The sequence below is a fragment of the Nuphar pumila genome, chromosome 6 (assembly GCF_984573655.1).
Source record: "Nuphar pumila chromosome 6, dmNupPumi1.hap1.1, whole genome shotgun sequence".
In the NCBI taxonomy this organism is placed as follows: domain Eukaryota; kingdom Viridiplantae; phylum Streptophyta; class Magnoliopsida; order Nymphaeales; family Nymphaeaceae; genus Nuphar; species Nuphar pumila.
In genome coordinates this window covers 45,570,710-45,589,834 of record NC_143254.1, presented here as the reverse complement: position 1 = coordinate 45,589,834, position 19,125 = coordinate 45,570,710, and the positions used below count along the sequence as shown (strand labels likewise).

Below are 19,125 nucleotides of genomic sequence, written 5' to 3'. Positions count from 1 at the left end.
TGTTGCAAGTCCACAAGCTTCCGTACATAGTAACTTATAAGTTGCTGCAACTCACAAATATTGGATAATATCGGGGATATTTGCACATACAGGAAACATGTAAAAGTTGGATTTTTTTGAGTAAAAAATGCATGAGTGTAGGAACGTGCCTGGGTTGATCAGTAACGTGTGATAGTAGCGATAAACAACGGTATCAGCGATAGTGTTTGACGTCACAGGTGTAGATCAATTTGATTAAGCAATAAGTCAGTAAATCAAATGATGTTGTCTTTGAAGACTTGATTAAGGATCTCAACACTACACTTGAATGAGTATCTCGCGTTGGTCGCATGGGGGTACGTGTAGTTTAGGGTTAATTTTTTAAGAAATTATATTAGGTGGTTTTAACCGAGTATGATGACCCAGATCTAGGCGTCAGCAAGCAATCTAAGTAGTGTTGCTTGATATGATGTATTTTGTAAAGTCAAGGTGAAGGAGATGTTCAAGGATGGAAGAAAGGTTATGCTTAAGGAGCGTAAGCGAGCTTTAATGTAATGTAGATTTTTTGAAGCAAAAAAAAGAAAAAAAAATAAGTTGAGAAGGGTGAAGAAAAGATGATCAAAGTTGTTACAAAAAAAAAACTAGCAAATGAAAGTAAAGATTGTGTTCTTACCTACACCAACATTGTCAAAGACGATAATAGTTTGAGTTGGAGAGAATGTTCAGAACCGAGCCTTCGGAATGAGGCATGTGCAATGCAGAACTCTACTCAGTGAAAAATGCATCGAGTGTAGGAATGTGCGGTATGCATTCAATTGATCAGTGGCGTTCGGTGGTGACATGGTATGCGATAGGCAGCAGTATCGTCGTTAATGCGATGGTGTGTGATAGCACAAACATAAAATAATTTGATTAACATGTATGCCATTAGATAAAAGGATGTTGCCTTTGAAGACTTGGTTAAGGACCTCTCAACTTGGATGAATATCCCACACATAGCGTTGATCGCACAGGAGTATGTGTGGGTTAAAGCTAATTTCTCAAAAGATCATATTAGGTGGTTTCAACCGAGTATCATAACTCAGAGTTAGGCGAGTGAATGCCTAGGTGTCAGTAAGCAATTTGAGTAGTGTTGTTTAATATGATGTATCAGCTATCAACTAGTCTATGAACTGAAAGTCGAAAGACCTTTATTTTGAAGGATGCCTATGGAGTCGCTATACCCTCTATAACATGCGAGGTTAAGACATCCGTCTGCATTTTACCTACGGATGATCATATGTTTGGAATGGTTACTCAGAAAGAAACTCAACAATACTTAAGTGATGCATTATGCTCTTTATGACTCATGTCGAATGTTGGGATGTCTTTAATGCAAAAGAGGCATGGTTTGGCCTTAGTGGTAGCATACATTTGCCTATGAAAGTGGCAATGCACGTTTGACTTTTTGGTTAAAGTGCTTGTCAATACAAACGATGATGCAGATAAATGACGATCGACTATGCAAGAGCAAGGTTTAAAGATAATTGAAAAGGAGTTTTGAAAAAAAAAAGTATTTGCTGTGTGTATTTACACGTGTTTGAGGAAATCATAGAAGTTCGAGGTATGCCAAGCACAAAAAATTATTGTTTGCCCAGGTCGTACCATGAGCAGACATGGTTCCCTTTTGCCTCATTCTTGTTAATGGAGCACAAACTTCCCTTATTATTATCTGCCTAACCACATCATCTTGGCCGCACTAATCTAGGAGTCAATCAAGAGGGAAAAGCTTCCAACTTCCAAGCCATTGTAACAGAGAAAATGGAGATTACACTTTATTATCGATTCTCAATACGAGTTTAGAACTTGGATTTTTATTATTCCAAATGTGCTAATATCATTGTACACCATTTAGAAGCTTGATGGTGCTAAATCACAAATTCCCACAATACGTTTCTACCCTACAAGATGAAAGAACGATTACAAGCGCGCGGAAGCTTATCAACTAAAAATTGCTGAATGAACCAAACAAAATCGGGCATTCGCCTCAAGAGCAGCCCCCCATCAAGCTACAGCACCTCATTGCCACTAACGAATGCAAACGTAGATAGAAGGTGGTAATGTTGCCCTTACTGCTTTGCCTGCAAGATCAAACAATCCAGTTTAGATTAAGTTGTCAGATTCAGGTTGATAATAATGATCTCTAATACACATTAACTGGTTCGAGTGATTCTTTACTAAATCAGACCAAGGTTAGTCTAGTATCAGGTCCTCTGACCTTCATACACAGTTTGGGCCCTCTATGAAGCAATTGCAGGGGGAGGGATGATGCACATGGAACACAACTGAAAGACCATGCTAAGGAGTGGACATCTTTACCTGCGAGTACAAGAATGTTCCAAGAATGGCAATGGCGGCACCAAGGGCGTTGATTGGTTGCACAGGGGTATGGAAAATGATGATGGAGGAGACGATAACAGAGATCCGCTTCATGGTGTTGCCAATACTGAATGTCAAGGGTGATATCTCATCCAATGACATGTAGGAGACTTGGTTATACAAGTGGTAGAACACACTCTGAGCTGCAACCCACCTGTCCATCCAAACAAAGCCAAACGGGTTATCATTTGCAATCAGAAAAGAGAATATCTCCAACGGCTGCATGTACATATCACACAGAGGCACCTGCAGAGAGAATTTAGGGTAGGCACAGCAAATGTCCATCCAACATGGATTACCATGAGTCACGGAAAAAACATGAAATGCAACTAGATAAAGAAAGAAGCAAGAACAATGAACAAAAAAACATTATACCTGAACACACTCCATCCAAGCTACATTTATTGGGGCTAACTACATAAAGCCATTTATGTTGTAATCTTATGTTAAGCAATCATCATAAGTGGGCGATAAAAACGTCAGAGACCCAATCTAAACAAATAAAAATAATTTACAGCCTCAAGAAAACTATGGTAATTCCAGTCACCTACTTGCTTAAGCAGTAGAAAGGATGCAACCAAAGTCTTGTCTGTAAACAATTTAGACCGACAGAAAAGAAGTAGTCGTCAATAATTTTGCAAACTGTTTACAAGTATACAACAACAACAAGCCGCCACAAGGAATGTCCTTTTCATGAGAGCTATAGCATCAGGTGCTACAAAGATTCCAGACCCTTGGGAAATATTCCAACTTGGGTCCGACTTAAGTTTCAAATGAAAGCATAATATAAAATTACCTGAGAATTAATGTGGAAGTTCCTACTTGATGGATCATAACCACAGAAACAAGTGGGAAATCTTTTGAACTTTATGCTGAGAAAAGTTGGGTAAACCAAATGACCCAAATGATTCATCAGATCTGTCGGTATGATTAGAAACATAATCGAGAACCATGGCAAAAAAATGAGAAAAGGATCATGTCTTTCCCTAGGCTCGAAAAAAGGCCAGACTGCGAATTAAGGAGCTAAAAGTTACAGAATTCCACAAGAGTTCTAACCAATCTCATCCCTTGAGTAAATCACTTCAAAGTTCTATATGCTAAATTAGCAATCGATTGACACAAAACCATCTCTAGTGCTTTCAGCAACACAGGTTCTAAGCATCTAAATCAAACACTTTAAATCGTCAAACAAGACCAGCCTCCTCAATTTTTCTCTACTTCGCAGCAATTACCTATTAGTGGTATAATCAGCAAATCATTACACCTGCTAGAGGCATGTCATTTTGAGAAGGATGACGGTATAAATGCTGTAAGGTAAATCACACACATGGACCTGATGGTATAATATGAAATTCATAGCAGATTGCTTGACAATGATGACCAATAGGCAACATCCACAGATGTGAAGATGTATATAAGACAAAAGAGGGTACACTTCCCACATAATAAGCAAATAACTATAAGAGTCAACAAAGCATAGACATTCCACAGATTTTGAAAAAAAGAAAAGAAAGGCAAAATAGTCACTTCGGACATTTATTTTTGCAAACAAAATAATCAAACATATAAAGAATGATGAGTGGCATTAAAGAAGACCAGTGTGTAAATACGATGATATTAAATTTAGAGAAGAACAAGCGAAGATGTTTTTTGTATTTACCATACGAAGTGTGGACCGATTTGACGCAGAGCAGTCTCCCAACCAGCAGCCCACATCTTGGGTCCCTCCACCGCCAAAGCAAACGGTGTAAGAATCACTAGAGAAAGCATAGACAGACAAGCATAGTAGTTCATCCCGCTAACCGACTTCCCCTTCATTCCTCTCTTGGAGAATATGTTTCTGAACACGAAAGCCACGTTCGAGATCATTGCACCCATAAATCCTATGCATAAGACCAACGCCAAATACTTAAAGTTAAAACCATCTCCAATATCCTTCCAACAGATAAAAGCAACATGATCAGTGGCAAGCATAGAAACCAACACAGTTCACAAGAACGACTGATAACAGAAAAATGAGAGACCACCTTTGTTTTCTCAGAAGGTGCCAATACGTTATCTACCTTAATGATGAATCGCAAATACGCATACCAGGGCATCCAATATCATGTTCTCCGTGGATATAAGAGTGGTACTTGTTAGAAGCATTCGGTAGGTCCACGAACGTTGAGTAGCTTTCTTTTCTTTTCTTGAATTTTACCAGAAAAGGGGAAAAGGTAAAGAACTATTTACCGGTCATGTTGAAGTTAAGCTCCGTCACGGCAGCCAACGCACAACCACCAATGATCGGGATCAGGGAAAGGTACACGGGCACGGGAAACGTCTCGCCCAGTAGGAACCTTGAAACCAGGACACTGAAAGCTGGTTCACCGCTCTTGATGATGTGCGTAAAAGAGACGGCTACCTTTGACATACTCACTGTCGCAGCCACATGGCCGATTGTATGTGCAACAGCTACCTGCAGATCGAGAAAACTTCTAAAAAACCCACCACGACAAGAAATTTCACTTTTTTTAGGGTACGTACTACGTAGTACGTACCCATTTATGATTGAAAAAAGGTTCAGTTTTCAGTGCAGTGGAATACAGAACAATGCCAATATCACCATAATGGGAAAGCACTCCTTGCCTATTATGGGGATATTGAGTGCTTGTTCCCTGCTTTAATAAAAAAGCACAGTCGGAAACGCTAGACAATGAGAAAAAAAAAAACAAAGGCACCTACCAAAACTTGAACACTGTAGCATTCATTCAAAACAGAGAGGGAGAAAAAAGTATGGACGTTTTCCACAATTATATATGCAAAACTTGTTTTCAGCAGCTGATTTACAATCAATTTTCAGAAGAGAGGGACAAAAAAGTGCAAAAAAGTAAAAAAGAAAGTACAATTCATACCGAATTGTAGATACATGAGAGAGAGAAACATGGGTTGCAAAAGATAAAGCCCATCGTCATTTTTTATGACGCTAAAAAAATCTTGAGAAAAAGGGGCGTCTGAAGACGTTTCAACAATTGACCAAACTTCGCTGAACACTAGGGGGTTAAAATCGATGATAAAAAGACAATTTTGTTCAAATAAGTTACTCTCCTCAATGAGAAAACAGAAAAAGGGAAGGGCTTAGTGGATGAAAACTCAAATGAAACAACTTAAGAACAGATTCTTTCGAACTGAATAGCTTACTGGGGCAAGAGCCTTCCAGAAATCCAGATCCGTCTTGGGTGCTTCAGCGATCCTCGTTGCCCATGAAACAAGCATCATCAACGAACCCGTGGCAAGAGACAGAGTCGAGGTCAGCCATGGGTAAGGGAAGGCGTTGAGGACCTTTTTGTTGTAGATGTTGAATACGACGTTCAGAGCCCACCAGGTTGCGAAATAGATGCCGATCTTCACCTTCTGAGCAGCGGCTGATTTCGTCTGGTCATCCGGGAGCTCAATGTTCGCAGAGCTCCCATCTCTCAAGGGCTCGGATCGATTGGCTTCGTATGCTTTGGAGACGACCTCCAGTCGGCGACTTCTCAAACTCGCGATGGATTGAAAAGATGCGAATGAGGAAATGTGAAGGGGCTTCGACGCAAGAAAGACAGATTTGAAGGGACTTTTCTTCGATGGAGCAGAGGGCAATGGAGAAAATTTTAGCTTGCTGATCTGTGGTTTATGCGATAGAAGATCGGGCGCCGAAGTGAACGGTGAAGCCGTTTGCCTTACTGCCGAAATCATGATTTCGAGCTTTGCTTCCCGAAGAGAACGTTGAGAAGATAAAACAATTGGGCGATACAGAATAGCTAAGACCCTGCAGAACTATTGGAAAAAAGAAAAAAGAAGAAGAAGAAATAAGCCAGCGATATTGCATAAAATCTAATGGGAAAAGCTGCCAACTAGGGAAATAGACAGAAATTTTTAGAATTTCTCCTGTTCATTTTGAGGTAAAAATAAAAGAAAAACACCCCCAGAAAAACAAAAATCCCTAGTCCCTAATTATTCAATACCAGAGAAGGAAACATATAATCCAGATCCTAACATCGAAATCACAAAGAAAGAAGAAAAAGATGATCTCAAATGGTAATACCCAAACAAAGATGTCTGCAGCGATTTGAGAGAGAAACGCAAAATAAAAACAAAAAACAAAAAGAAGCCCGATGTGATTCCGAAAAAACAATTGAAGACGCCCGAGATGCAACCCGAACCAGTTGATTTCGACGTGAACAGAAGATCAAAGGAGGACGAAGATCCAAACCTCGCCTACCGAAGAAGACGCGCGAGTGGCCAAAGACAAAGAGTCGTTGAGCACTCCGAATCGGCCGAAACCACGAGCGCCTCCGCGATAGACTCTGGCTTGGTTTCGGCCTCCTCCCGAGAGAGAGAGAGAGAGAGAGAGAGAACCCGAGAACCCTCCGATTCCTCCCTGGTTAGTCGACTAGTTACGCGAACAAAGACGGAGCTCCCGAGGAGATCTTTCTCTCGCACAACGAATCCGAGAACTTGAAAAATGAAAACTAATAGGAAAGAGAGAAAAGGATTTGTTTTCGCTCTCTGAGAGAGAGCAGAAAGCCACGATCTTTCTCAGCGTGGGAAAGCGAAACGCAGGAGCGACTATTTATAGGCCGGGCCGTCCACAGGATCCCTTGCCTTCTTTAAGCCCATTTACTTAAATGCCCCTCATCTTTTTTCTATCTAACGCCGTCGCTGGCCGGAATATTCAACAAGGACGGTCACGGGAAAATATCGTCTGGCTGGCATGATGATGTTCATATTAAGAAAAAGGCACACAGGTTTATTTGCCAACTGTGGCAATGTGGAAACGTTACTTGACATCCTTATAGGGTGAGTCGTGTCAAAAATGGAACAGTTGTTGCAAGTGCTCTTAGCCACCTGTAAAGGTCAGGTCTTTCTTTCCCCAAAGTTGACCGTACACGCCACGGCCGTGGTCAAATTGTATTTGCACTTGCATGTTTTTTTTTTTGTCACATGTGCGAAAGTAGATCACAAGGCAAGTTTCGAGCCCAAAAGAAAGAGTTAAAAAGTAAAAACGATTCGTCTGGCAATCACAACTCTTACTTTTTTATGTTTCACTCGGCTTAGACAGTATGGTATATCAAAGGTTCAAGGTTCAAGGTAGCTCTGAGATGTTGAACGAAAGAGGGAAGAGCGGACACCCTTGACGCAGGCCAAGCTCACAGATAGATCCATTGAGGTTGACCGCTGAGGAGGGCATCCAATATTCATCTGTAAAATTTAGGACCAAAACCCATACAAGAGACTAGAGAGGGTGCTCCTGAAAAAACAATGTCGTCAATTTTGACTCGATTTAGACTCTAACCAAATTGAGCTGAATCGGATATTTTTATAAATTTTAAAATATTGTGAAAAAATAATATATTGAAAACCGGCTAAGAGCAGAATCGGCCCTTATATGGAATCTATTTTTGGTATTGACAATACTGATTGAAAGAATTTTTTATGTAAGAGTGGGCTTACTACTTTATTTGGTGCACTTTTTCTCTTTATTTTTTTTTTCTATATACCTTTTTCTCGTTATATATACACAGAGAGAAAGAGATAGAACAGTGTATCATCAGACGCTAATTTCGTCTGATGATATTGGACAGAAGACGCGCCCGTTGTTCGCGCGCGCATCTTTTTTTCCTGTGTTTTGAGCCTTTAGCCGCACTCCTGGACTAAAGATCTTTTTTTGTGCATAAAAAAAAGGATGCACGTTTCACAATTAGCGTCTGATACACTGTTATATATATATATATATATAGAGAGAGAGAGAGAGAGAATGCACGTTTCACAATATATATATTCTCTCTCTCTCTTAATAATCGTCCCTTAAACCAAATAAAAAAGTTACATATCATGAAAGTGGCCATTAACCGACATTACACTCATGGCGTCCGATCAGTGTGAGCAGTGGCTTTTATAAAAATCCATGGTTTGGAAGGAAGCTTGAGTTTCATTATTCAATCTTTGATCAAAACATGCTAAATGAAAATATTAAAGGGTCTTTTAGATTTTTTGCGTTATTTTTAAAATTTTAACCTTACAAATATGGTCAACATACTTGTTTTTATATAGATAAGTTTTTAGAATTACACAACATCAAACATAATTATAGATGCTTGATTTTAGTGTGAGCAGTGGCATTTGCATTACACAAACATGATTTTTTGTGTATTTTAGAATTAGAATAATTTTTTAGACAATATTTAGGCAAAGCAAAAGGCATAAGTTCGATCCTTTGTTCAATTACCTCTGGTAAATGCGCTAGGACCAGTTGAACCTCGTACCGATGAGCAAATCTCGTCTTTCTATTTTTTTCATAAATTTTCAAAAATAGAGACAAGTAATTTTGAAATATTTTCAAAATTAAAGTCAAGTGAGACTTTTGCAAAAGAGTTCATCTCTTCTTTCTTTTCTTTCCTCTTCTCTCTTCTTTTCTATCTTTTATTCCTCTTCAAAAAGAGAATAGAGACTAGTAAGGGAAAGAGAAGGAAAAGGAGAACAAGAGAATTTTTTTTGCAATGATCACACATATATACAAAATTAAAAATAATGTTTGTTAGGACTTAGGGTTTATATTTTGATTTACATTTGATTATTTAAATAGGTCTTAAGGATTTTATATTTTTTTTCTTAATTAGCAATTAGGTTTCCTATTTTAATTTTTAATGAGATTAATATTTAACTATGTATTTATGTGTTTTTAATCAACATCGAACATAATTATACATGCTTGATTTTAGTTAGAATTTTGATTTTTTTTTTATTTCAACTAGATGTTTGTTATGATTGAGGTTTTTTGTTAGATTTTTTAAAATAACATAAATATTTAATTAGATTTTAGTTTTTTTTTTGTAAATAACATTTAGTTAATTTGTTTTTTGTTAGAATTGAGGTTTTATAGTGAGTTTTTTTAATATCAAGAATATTTATTTCGATTTTTATTTGGTTTTTAAACAAAATAAATATTTAATTAGGTATGTTTGTATTTTTTAATTAACATTAAACATAATTCAACATGCTTTGTTTTAGTTAGGATTTTAGGTCTTTTTTCAATTACCTTATATATGAATGATATTGTTAGGATTTCATGTTTTGATTTGGTTTTTTGTAAAATAGCATAAATGTTTAGTTATATGCATCAATCCATCAATACTCAATAATAAATACTTGATTTTAGTTAACATATTAAGGGTTTTCTATTTTGTCGGTTAGCATAAATGCAAACTATCAATCAGCATAAATGCAATAACCAATCATGAAAGGTATGTATCCAATTTTTTTGGTTAAATTTTTGGCTCCACTACTTGTAGGGCATCTTTGCAATGCCTAGCTAATTCTTGGATTTTATCAAGAAGCCACGACCGCAACACTTACTCCATATGGATCAACTGCTCTATATCCCTCGATTTGATATCCAAAACTCGAATATTTTCTCAAAACTTTAGATCCAGACCCGTTTTCTAAAGAAATTTCTAAAGATTAGCCCTGAATTCTCAGAAAACCCCTCTTTTTTGTAAACATATTTAAATTTTACAAAAATAGTTTAAAATTCCTTATTTTTTCCATAGTTTTAGAGTTTTTATTTCAAAAATACAAAAAAATATATAGAAAACATAGAGAAAATAAAAAAATTAAAAATAGAAAAAGAAATTCAGAAAAAGATAGTTTGAAAACCTCTTTTTGAAAGCATCTCTTTAGTTAAAACCGTTTTTAAGAAAACCTTATATAAGACAACCATTGTTTTGAAAATTCTTTAAAAATTAGAGGGACTTATTTTGAAATTGTTATAACGGCTTTCCGTTATATAAACAAGTTGAGAGACCCCCTTCATTTTTCATCCGCCTTTCACCTCTCCCTTTCACGCATTTGATCGCTTCTTCACCTCCCCATCTTCTTCTTCTTCTCGATCGCCTCTTCACCCTCGCATGTTCTCCATTGATCTGATCTCTTCCCCTCTCCTCTTCTTCATTTCTCCTTCGATCTCTGGGTCTCTTCTCTTTCAGTTTAAGGAAGTCAATACTTGCAGCAAGGCTATAGCCCTCTCTCACTTCAGCCTTGCAGAACTACGGTGAGTTTCTACCTCCCCTTATCTTTCGGAAGTTTTCTTCATTTTTTGATTTTTTCTTGTTTCTTACCCAAATTAAAGCTCATTTGGTAGTGCTGAGTTGCTCATAGCAACTTCAGTCCACCCCTGTGCGACATTAACGGAATGTTTGCATTCCAACATTGTCTTTTGTTTTTATGTTTTTCCCAATTTTAGTTTGATTATCTATTTCATATTCATTTTCTCGCTTTAATAGTACCCATTGTATCCCATCCCATCCCCCCCCCCTATAATTTTCTTATTTTCTATGATTATCTGATTATATTGGATTCTTGATTTCAACTCGTATATGGCTTTACATGCTGGCAACTGGTGATGCCTCGCAATGGCATCATCGATTCACCTGGACTTTATATTCCAATAAGTTTTCAGAGATTTATTTTTGTTTCCCCTTTTCGTCTTGTGATTTTCCTTTTATTACCCCCTCTCCCTCTTTGAATTTCTCTGAATTTTCTTTTAGTTTTCTGTTTTTTACCCCCATTAGCGCACCATGGATGGTATTGGATTGCCTGTAGCAATCCCAATACATCCTTGTGCTACAACAAATGGAATTTCACATTCCAACATATTTTCTTTTTTTCTTTTTTTTATTTTGTAGTTTTATTTTGATTTACAGTCGATTTATCTATGATTTTCATTTGTTACATTAATTCCTTGTATACCTCAGAATCTTGATCCCGTCACGATGAATCGGCTTGGATTTCGATTTTAGATTCTATGTTTTGTTTTTCCTATTAGTCGTGATTAACTATATATATTTGAATCCTTACTTTGATAGTGTTGAGTTCGTTGTTTTTATTTTTGTTGCATTCTGCTTCAATAATGCCCAACTGTATCTGTTTTTTTTTCTTTTGTTTATGGTATCTTAATCCATCTTAATCCTATTTTGAGCTTAATCATGCATTGCACTCTCTATTTATTTCAATCTCATTCCGCCCATGTTTTACATTTGGAACGACTTCCACAATGATCTCTGATCTGATCCAATATCAGATCGAGTCCATTTTGCAGAAATCGTCAATCGATTTCATATTTTTCTTGTGATGATAGTTACCTTGCTCACTAGATTTTCATGTTTTTGAGTTTTCTTGATGCAAAGCCCTCTGCATCAGTTGTTATTCATCCGCTTAAAACTCACTCTGGGCTTTGGCCGATCTGGAATTATCATGTAATCACTGTTTGATGCAATGTCTCTGTGTTTTCATATGAATTATGGTAGAATGCTTTGACTGACTGTGGAAATTGGATCTCTGATTCGTTGTGGAAAGCAAATCAGGTTTGCGGGAGTCGCTCATCTCGTTTGAAAATTTCTTGTTGATTCTTTAATCAACGATTCCCTGTTTTGAGTCGCCGTGAAAAGTTGATTTGCCATCACCCTGAAGGTAGACTCGATTTACCTTGAAAATGATTTTGCTCTGTCGTAAATCCACATCCTCATCTGCATTTTCTGGAAGATGTGTATCATCAGATTCTCAGCAACATCCCTTCTCATTTTATAAATTATTTAGTTTATCATTTTCGCATAGCATCATATCTTTATTGCCTGATAGAAACATCAGTTGTTAGGTTTTGATCTCTGGTTTGAGTTTAGCCCGTGTGGAAATCAATTCACGATGAGCAAATTGATGTGGTAATTTTTAATGTTTGATGTAACATCCTCACATCTGTGCATATCAAATTTTGTAAACTTGGTGAATCCATTATCAATTAAGTGTTAATCGCATGATCACAGATCTGAGAGTTCTTGCTTATTCGATTTTGCATCATAGGTATGATTTAATTGCAATGGTGTCATATCATTTTCTATATATGATAGCATTTCATGTATATCTATTCATTGTCCTTGTTTCATCCAATTTACATTGTGTTTACTGCCTTGCCTCCGCCATTTTTTTTAAGAACTTGAGCAAAACCCACAGTTTATTCGGGTTTCTTTCATAAATTAAGTTTGGTTTTTAGCCTGGGTTCGTATTTTCTGATAGGTGGTTTGAGTGTTTTATGTTATTTGAAATACTGGGTGGTTCGCCAGTTGGGTTTATGAGGTTTGCCTATAAGGAAATCGAGAATGATGCTTCCTGTCTTAAAGTCCAAGTTAAGTTGTGCCTCGGCTCAGATTTATTTCATGCCAATAATGAATGTAATAGCATCGTTAATGTTGTTAAGAAAAAAAGAAGAAGAGAAGAATGTGGCTATCAGCTGAGGATCTTCAGAAAAGCACATTGATATTTTGCATTTTTTTTAGCATCCTTAATGCTGGAATTCACATTTTTTTTAAGCTCTCATATTTTTCTGGAATTTTTGTTCATATCTATCATGAGAGCATGTTGATAGCTAATGCTTCATTTATATCTGTTCAGATTTCAACCTGTGTTTAGCAATTAGCAAAATCAGATTGAAAAATTGTATTAAAAGGATAGGTGCCATTTGTCGTGCTGGGATCATGCTAAGGAAGTCTCCAGCAGGGAGCTTCCTTGCAAATTTCTTGAGACACAAAATGTTTATAAAGTTTTGCTGCCTTGAGACTGTGGGTCTTTAGTCTCCGATGTTGTAGCAGATGCTTCATGTCAACTAGCCTAAGTTTCTCTCAAGCACTACCGTGATACCATCACCCACTGCTAATTATATCTCCAATCACTATCTGCTGCATTCACGGTTAGTATCCACCCATTTTACAACATTTAGATTCCCCCTTACTACTTATGTTAGTGTACATCACCTGTACCATCTCTATTCCACTTTTGAATTAGCACTTAACACATATTACCTACTTCACTACATACACCACTTTCCACACTCATCTGCACCTACCTGCAAATGACACTATTCACACCACTGCACCCCTTGACAACATTTTGTTGCAATTCAACCTCGTATCCACCTATGGCCCTTACCCTTTCCACCACCCATCATGGCACCAACACTATGCACCCACTGCTGTCACACTTGTACAAGTATGTTTTACCACATGGCTTCACCTTACCACCTACCAATTCAACTAAATCGATCTGCAGCACCATCTGTTATTCTGTTTGGAATGCCAACATCTTAATTCACGTATTTTGTTGTATATGTATCATTTCCAGCATTATACTTCTGCATCAAACATTCTGATTTCCATTACATTGCATATGTACCTCAGTTTTCCTGATAATATGTTGTATATTGTCATGGCTTCACCTCTTAGTGTGCCTTTGCACACTTCAATGTACATCTTCAGCAAAGCTTCTACTTTCTTTACTTATGTATTTGGGCATTATCTGCAGGATATACATGTGCATTTCAGTTGCCGCATAAATTCATTGTTTTTCAGTACTTGCATTTCGTTGATATGTTTAAATTTTCTGTATACATTTGCTTTTGATTAGTTTATATTTGAGTGAATGATGATTTAGTTCACCTATATGGTATTGTATTCTTTACCAGTGATTTTGTTTCACTATTTTGCATACATATTCATTATCATTCTTGCTTGAACATTCATTTAGTTCATCGATTCACATTTTCCTCATTTCAAATAGTTTATCTTTTATAATAAATTCCATGTGATTAGTTTATGCACAACACCAAAATTGTCACGGGCCTATTTCCTTCAATGGGCCAGTGCGGCGCGACGGTCCTTCCTCACCGCCGCAAGCCTATTCGTCTGCTCGCTTGCCGATCGCGGAAGCTTGTAATCAGAGTGCAAGAGAGCAAGAGAGAATAGAGGGAGAGAAATTGCAATCACAAGAAGCAATCACAACGAGGGTGAACAAAAGAAAGCTCAACGCATTTACTTCATTCACAATTTTGCCCGCAGACTATTACAGTTCAAGTATACGGGCTGCCCCTTCGGGGTATTGATTCACCTGAACCGGGCAGCTTACATCAGACTCAACAAAAGCAAAACAGACTCTAAGCGCAACTATACACTGTAAGTCGCAAGGGAACATGCTCCCCCCTTCAAATCATGCGCCGTCCTCGGTGCCATCTGTTTCGTGATAAGCCCTGACTTCAGCCGGGTAACGGCTGTTCATTCGAAATGCAGGCTCCCACGTTGGTTCCGTTGTTTCCTCCCACTGCACCAAGTATTTCTTCGCTTGTCCCAAGTAGTTGACCTTGTGGCGAAGGATCTGACTGAGGTGCTTCTCGGCCCGTTGTGCTGCCGGGGCCCTCTGCATGATGGGAGCGCGTTGTGGCACGCTGCATTCCGGGTCTCCATCATCTGAATGGAACTGCTTGAGGTTGCACACGTGGAACACCGGGTGCACCTTGAAGTCTGGGGGTAACTCCAGCTTGTATGCCAGCTTGCCCACCTTCTTCGTGATGGTGAAGGGTCCCTCATACTTTCTGAGTAGTCCGTGGTGCCGCCCGCGGAAGATGCCTGTGCGACCAGGATATAACTTCACCAACACTTGGTCCCCAACTTGGAACCCTGCAGGCCGACGGTTCTTGTCCGCCCACTTCTTCATTCTCTTTGCCGCTTTGTGTAAGAATGCCTTTGCCAACTCATTTTGCTCGTGCTAGTCGCAAACAAACTGATAGGCGAATGATGGCCTTCCCTTTTCTTGTGTGGCAAGAGTGTGCGGGGTCAGTGACTGCTGCCCCGTGGCTATCTCGAACGGACTGTGGCCTGAAGACTCGCTCTTCTGCAGATTATAACAAAATTGTGTCACATCAAGGAGCTTCACCCAATTTTTCTGATTGACACTAACAAAATGCCTCAGGTACTGCTCCAGTATCCCGTTGATACGCTCTGTCTGCCCATCTGTCTGCGGATGGAAGCTAGTTGAAAACAGCAACTCAGAGCCAAGTAGCCGAAATACTTCACGCCAGAACTTGCCCATGAAGCGAGCATCGCGATCACTCACAATGCTCTTTGGTATGCCCCAGTGCTTCACCACATGCTTTACGAACAACTCTGCAGTCTTCTCTGCAGGGCACTCCTTGGAAGCTGGGATGAAGGTGGCATACTTTGAGAAACGATCCACCACAACCAAAATAGAACTGAGGCCCTCTACCTTCGGCAGACTAACAATAAAGTCCATGGAGATGCTTCTGAAATTGGTAGAGGCTCAAGGAGACCGGCAGCCTTCTAGTTTGTCCCCTTATCTTGCTGGTAGATGAGGCATGTTCGCACATACCCCTCAACGTCGTCTCTCATCTGCGGCCAATAGTAGCCACGCTCAAGGAGTGCTAAGGTCCGCTCCTGACCAGGATGGCCGGCCCATAGTGTATCATGACACTCCTTGAGTAGCTCTCGACGAAGGCTTCCCCACCGTGGTACAAAGATGCATCCCCCTTTTGTTACGAGGAGGCCATTCTGTAGCCAAAATTGTCGAGTCTTCCCTGCCTGCTCCAGAGAAACAAGGTGTTGTGCGGTCGGATCCTGCTGCGTACCCTCGCGGATGCGGATCAACAATGCGCCCTCCAAATGCACTTCAGAAGGCTCTGCGCGCGCAGCAGCCAATTCAACCCTATGGCTCAAAGCATCCGCCACAACATTGGTCTTTCCAACCTTGTACTTTAAGGCAAAGTCGAACTCAGCCAAAAACATCTGCCATCGAGCTTGCTTGGGCGTTAACTTCTTTTGCGTCTGAAAATAGCTCGTGGACACATTGTCCGTCTTGACGATGAACTTGGCACCCAAAAGGTAGTGCCGACAGGTCCTAAGGCAATACACAATGGCGGTCATCTCACGTTCGTGCACTGTGTAACGCCTCTCTGCATCCTTCAGCTTGCGACTCTCATATGCGATTGGATGACCATCTTGCATAATAACTCCGCCAATGGCAAAGTCTGAGGCATCAGTGTGGACTTCAAAGGGTCTCGAATGATCAAGCAGTCGCAACACTAGCTCCCTCACTAAGGCTTTCTTCAAGCCATCGAAGGCATCTTGGCACGCTCTTGTCTAGAGCCATACCCGATTCTTCTTTAACAGATCTGTGAGGGGCGCAGCAATGAGGGAATAACCTTCGATGAAACGCCAATAATAGTTTGTCAAACCGAGGAATGACCGCAATTCTGGCACTTTGCTTGGCGGAACCCATTCCTGGATGGCCCTTATCTTTTGCCCATCCATACGCAGCACACCACGCCCCACAACGTGGCCAAGGGCACTGATCTCCTCCTGTCCGAAGAGACACTTCTCTCGTTTGACATAGAGGTCATTCTCCTTCAGCACCTGAAACACTGTTCGCAAGTGCTCGGCATTTTCCATTAGTTGTTGTTGTAGATCACGATATCATCCAGGTAGACTACCATAAATTTGTCTAAGGGTAGAAGGTCTGGTTCATTAAAGTCGTGAACGTGGCTGGAGCATTTGTCAACCCAAATGGCATTAATAGAAATTCGTAAGCACCATAGCGGGTGACGCAAGTTGTTTTCGGCTCATCACCTTCGGCAATCCTCACTTGCCAGTAACCCGATCGCAGATCTAGCTTGGAAAAGATACGGGCACTGCCTAGCTGATCGAACAAGTCCGCTATCAATGGCAATGGGTACTTGTTTTTCACTGTGATCTTATTCAAGGCACGGTAATCCACACATAACCGTTTAGAGCCATCATGTTTCATCTGGAAAATGACCGGGGCACCAAATGGGGCTTTTGATGGACGAACAATGCCTGCGTCCAACATCTCGTCTAACTGCCTGCGCAGTTCCTTCAGCTCAGCTGGCCCCATACGGTATGGAACCATTGCAGGAGGCTTTGCTCCTGGGGTCAACTCAATCTTGTGGTCGACCTCGCATCTTGGCGGAAGACGCTTTGGCAATTTCGGGGGCATCACCCCCGAAACTCCTCCAATAGTGGGGCTAGGGTCGGTGGCACTGTTGCTTCCACCTCCCCTTCTTCTGCACGCACTGCCACTAAGAATGTCTGCTTTCCATGCTTGACACCCTTCTTTAGTTACATTGCCGACAACACCGAAGACTTGCCTTTCTGCGTAAGGCACTGCACTGTGTGGGACAGGTCTGACTCCATGATCGTCAGCGTGTTGAATTTTGGCAACATCATAACATTCTGGCTTCGCAGAAACTCCATACCCAAAATCATCTTGAAATCGTCCAGGGGCACCACAGAGAAGTTGGCTTTACCGACCCAACTTCCCACTTGAATAGCCACATCCCTTGCTTCACCAAGGATGGGTTTGGCTTCAAAGTTTACCGTTTTAATGGTCCTCTGCTTTGGCCCATGCTTCAAGCCCAACCGCTCTGCCTCTTCCCGCGAGACAAAGTTGTGTGTGGCCCCGGAGTCTATCATTGTTGAAGTAGACTTTCCATTCATAATAACTTCAGCGTACATAAGTTCCTTATTGACCTGCATGTTTTTAGCTGCACAACTTTTGGCCGCATTGATCGATCGCATGGCGCCCATCCTCGGTTGCATGGTCTCAGTGTCATTGCATTCTTCCTGTGCAGCATTGGCTTGCCCGTCGTCCTTTACAAGGCGCTTTGGGCATTGCCGGGCGATATGTCTATCACCACAGAACCAACATGTCACAACCGCACCGTTGTTGTTGCTGTTATGCTTTGTGTAGTTTTGTTTCTTTTCGAATTGATGGCGTGTCGACGCCTCACCTTTATCGTTGCGCTGCTCATCCTTCTTGCCTCTGTGGTCAAGCTTCTTCCCAACTTTGGTTGATGGGGTGAAAGACTTGCGCTGAGTGTCAACTAAGCGCTCAGCCGCCACATATGCATCTTCCAAAATACGGGGGTTGCTCCTTTCCACTTCAGACTGTGCCCATGGTTGAAGTCCCACAATGAATCAGTTGAGCATGTCGTCTTCTGGCATGTTAGGTATCTCCAGCATAAGCTTCTGAAACGTTCTGACATAGTCTTGCAATGAACCAGTATTTTTGAGCTCACGAACCATCCGGTAAGCCCGTCTCTGCGCATTTCTTGGCATGAAGTAGTTGCGCAACTCTACTTTGAAGTCATCAAAGGTGTCTATCACACATTGACTCCTCTCCATGTCATTGCGCTTCCGCCTCCACCAAGCAATAGCATCACCATCAAGTAAGGTCGCTGCAGCCTTGATCCTCATATCTTCGAGGGTCACACTCTGGATATCCAAGTAGTCTTCTACTTGGAACAAGAAGTTCTCAATGGCCTTGCTGTCACGAGAACCATTGAATTTTGCGGGTCTAGGTACATCAATTCTTGATAGTCTCTCACCATTTCCGCCATTTAGGGTCACCGTCCGCTGCAACGTACGGTTCCTCAACTCAAGATCGGTCACCGTAGTCGTCAATGAAGTGACCTGTCCCATTAGTAAGTTCAACTGCTCTTGCAGGCTCGCCACCACATCATCCAATCCATTGAATGATTCACATGCGCGTGAAATCGCTTCATCATGTGAAGTCACATCTTCCACCAGCTTGTTAACAGTTGCAGCCAACGCTTTTTGGCCCCGAGGTGAACCCATCTCCTCAGCTTCGGCAACTGCCTTGCCTTTGGTGTTGCGCAAGTGTTGAAAAAGCGCCACAATGTCTTGCTCACAAATCGCAGCCTGTCGGCGTGTTTGTCAACACCGACTCCAGAGTCCCTTCCCTAGCACGAGAACGGGCTCTGGTACCACTTGTCACAGGCCTATTTCCTTCAATGGGCCAGCGCGGCACGATGGTCCTTCCTCACCGCCGCAAGCC

At 40.6% G+C, this 19,125-nt stretch overlaps 1 protein-coding gene across 3 annotated transcripts; it reads right to left on the bottom strand.

The window, feature by feature from the left end:
• Positions 1-1,771: 1,771 nt before the first annotated feature.
• On the bottom strand, positions 1,772-6,965 carry LOC149834770 (glucose-6-phosphate/phosphate translocator 2, chloroplastic-like). Of its 3 annotated transcripts, XM_090011543.1 has the most exons (6): positions 6,632-6,965; positions 5,578-6,195; positions 4,630-4,855; positions 4,058-4,280; positions 2,338-2,551; positions 1,772-2,099 (listed from the first exon to the last, which is right to left on the bottom strand). In XM_090011543.1, the coding sequence occupies exons 2-6, from the start codon at positions 6,112-6,114 to the stop codon at positions 2,088-2,090; spliced, it is 1,212 nt and encodes a 403-aa protein (XP_089867669.1). In that variant the 5' UTR covers positions 6,115-6,195; positions 6,632-6,965; the 3' UTR covers positions 1,772-2,087. The 3 variants fall into 3 exon arrangements, with proteins under 3 accessions (XP_089867669.1, XP_089867667.1, XP_089867668.1); XM_090011541.1 differs by lacking the exon at positions 1,772-2,099 and having other exon boundaries at positions 2,302-2,551; positions 6,632-6,959; XM_090011542.1 differs by lacking the exons at positions 1,772-2,099; positions 6,632-6,965 and adding an exon at positions 6,464-6,625 and having other exon boundaries at positions 2,302-2,551.
• Between the last annotated feature and the right edge of the window lie 12,160 nt (positions 6,966-19,125).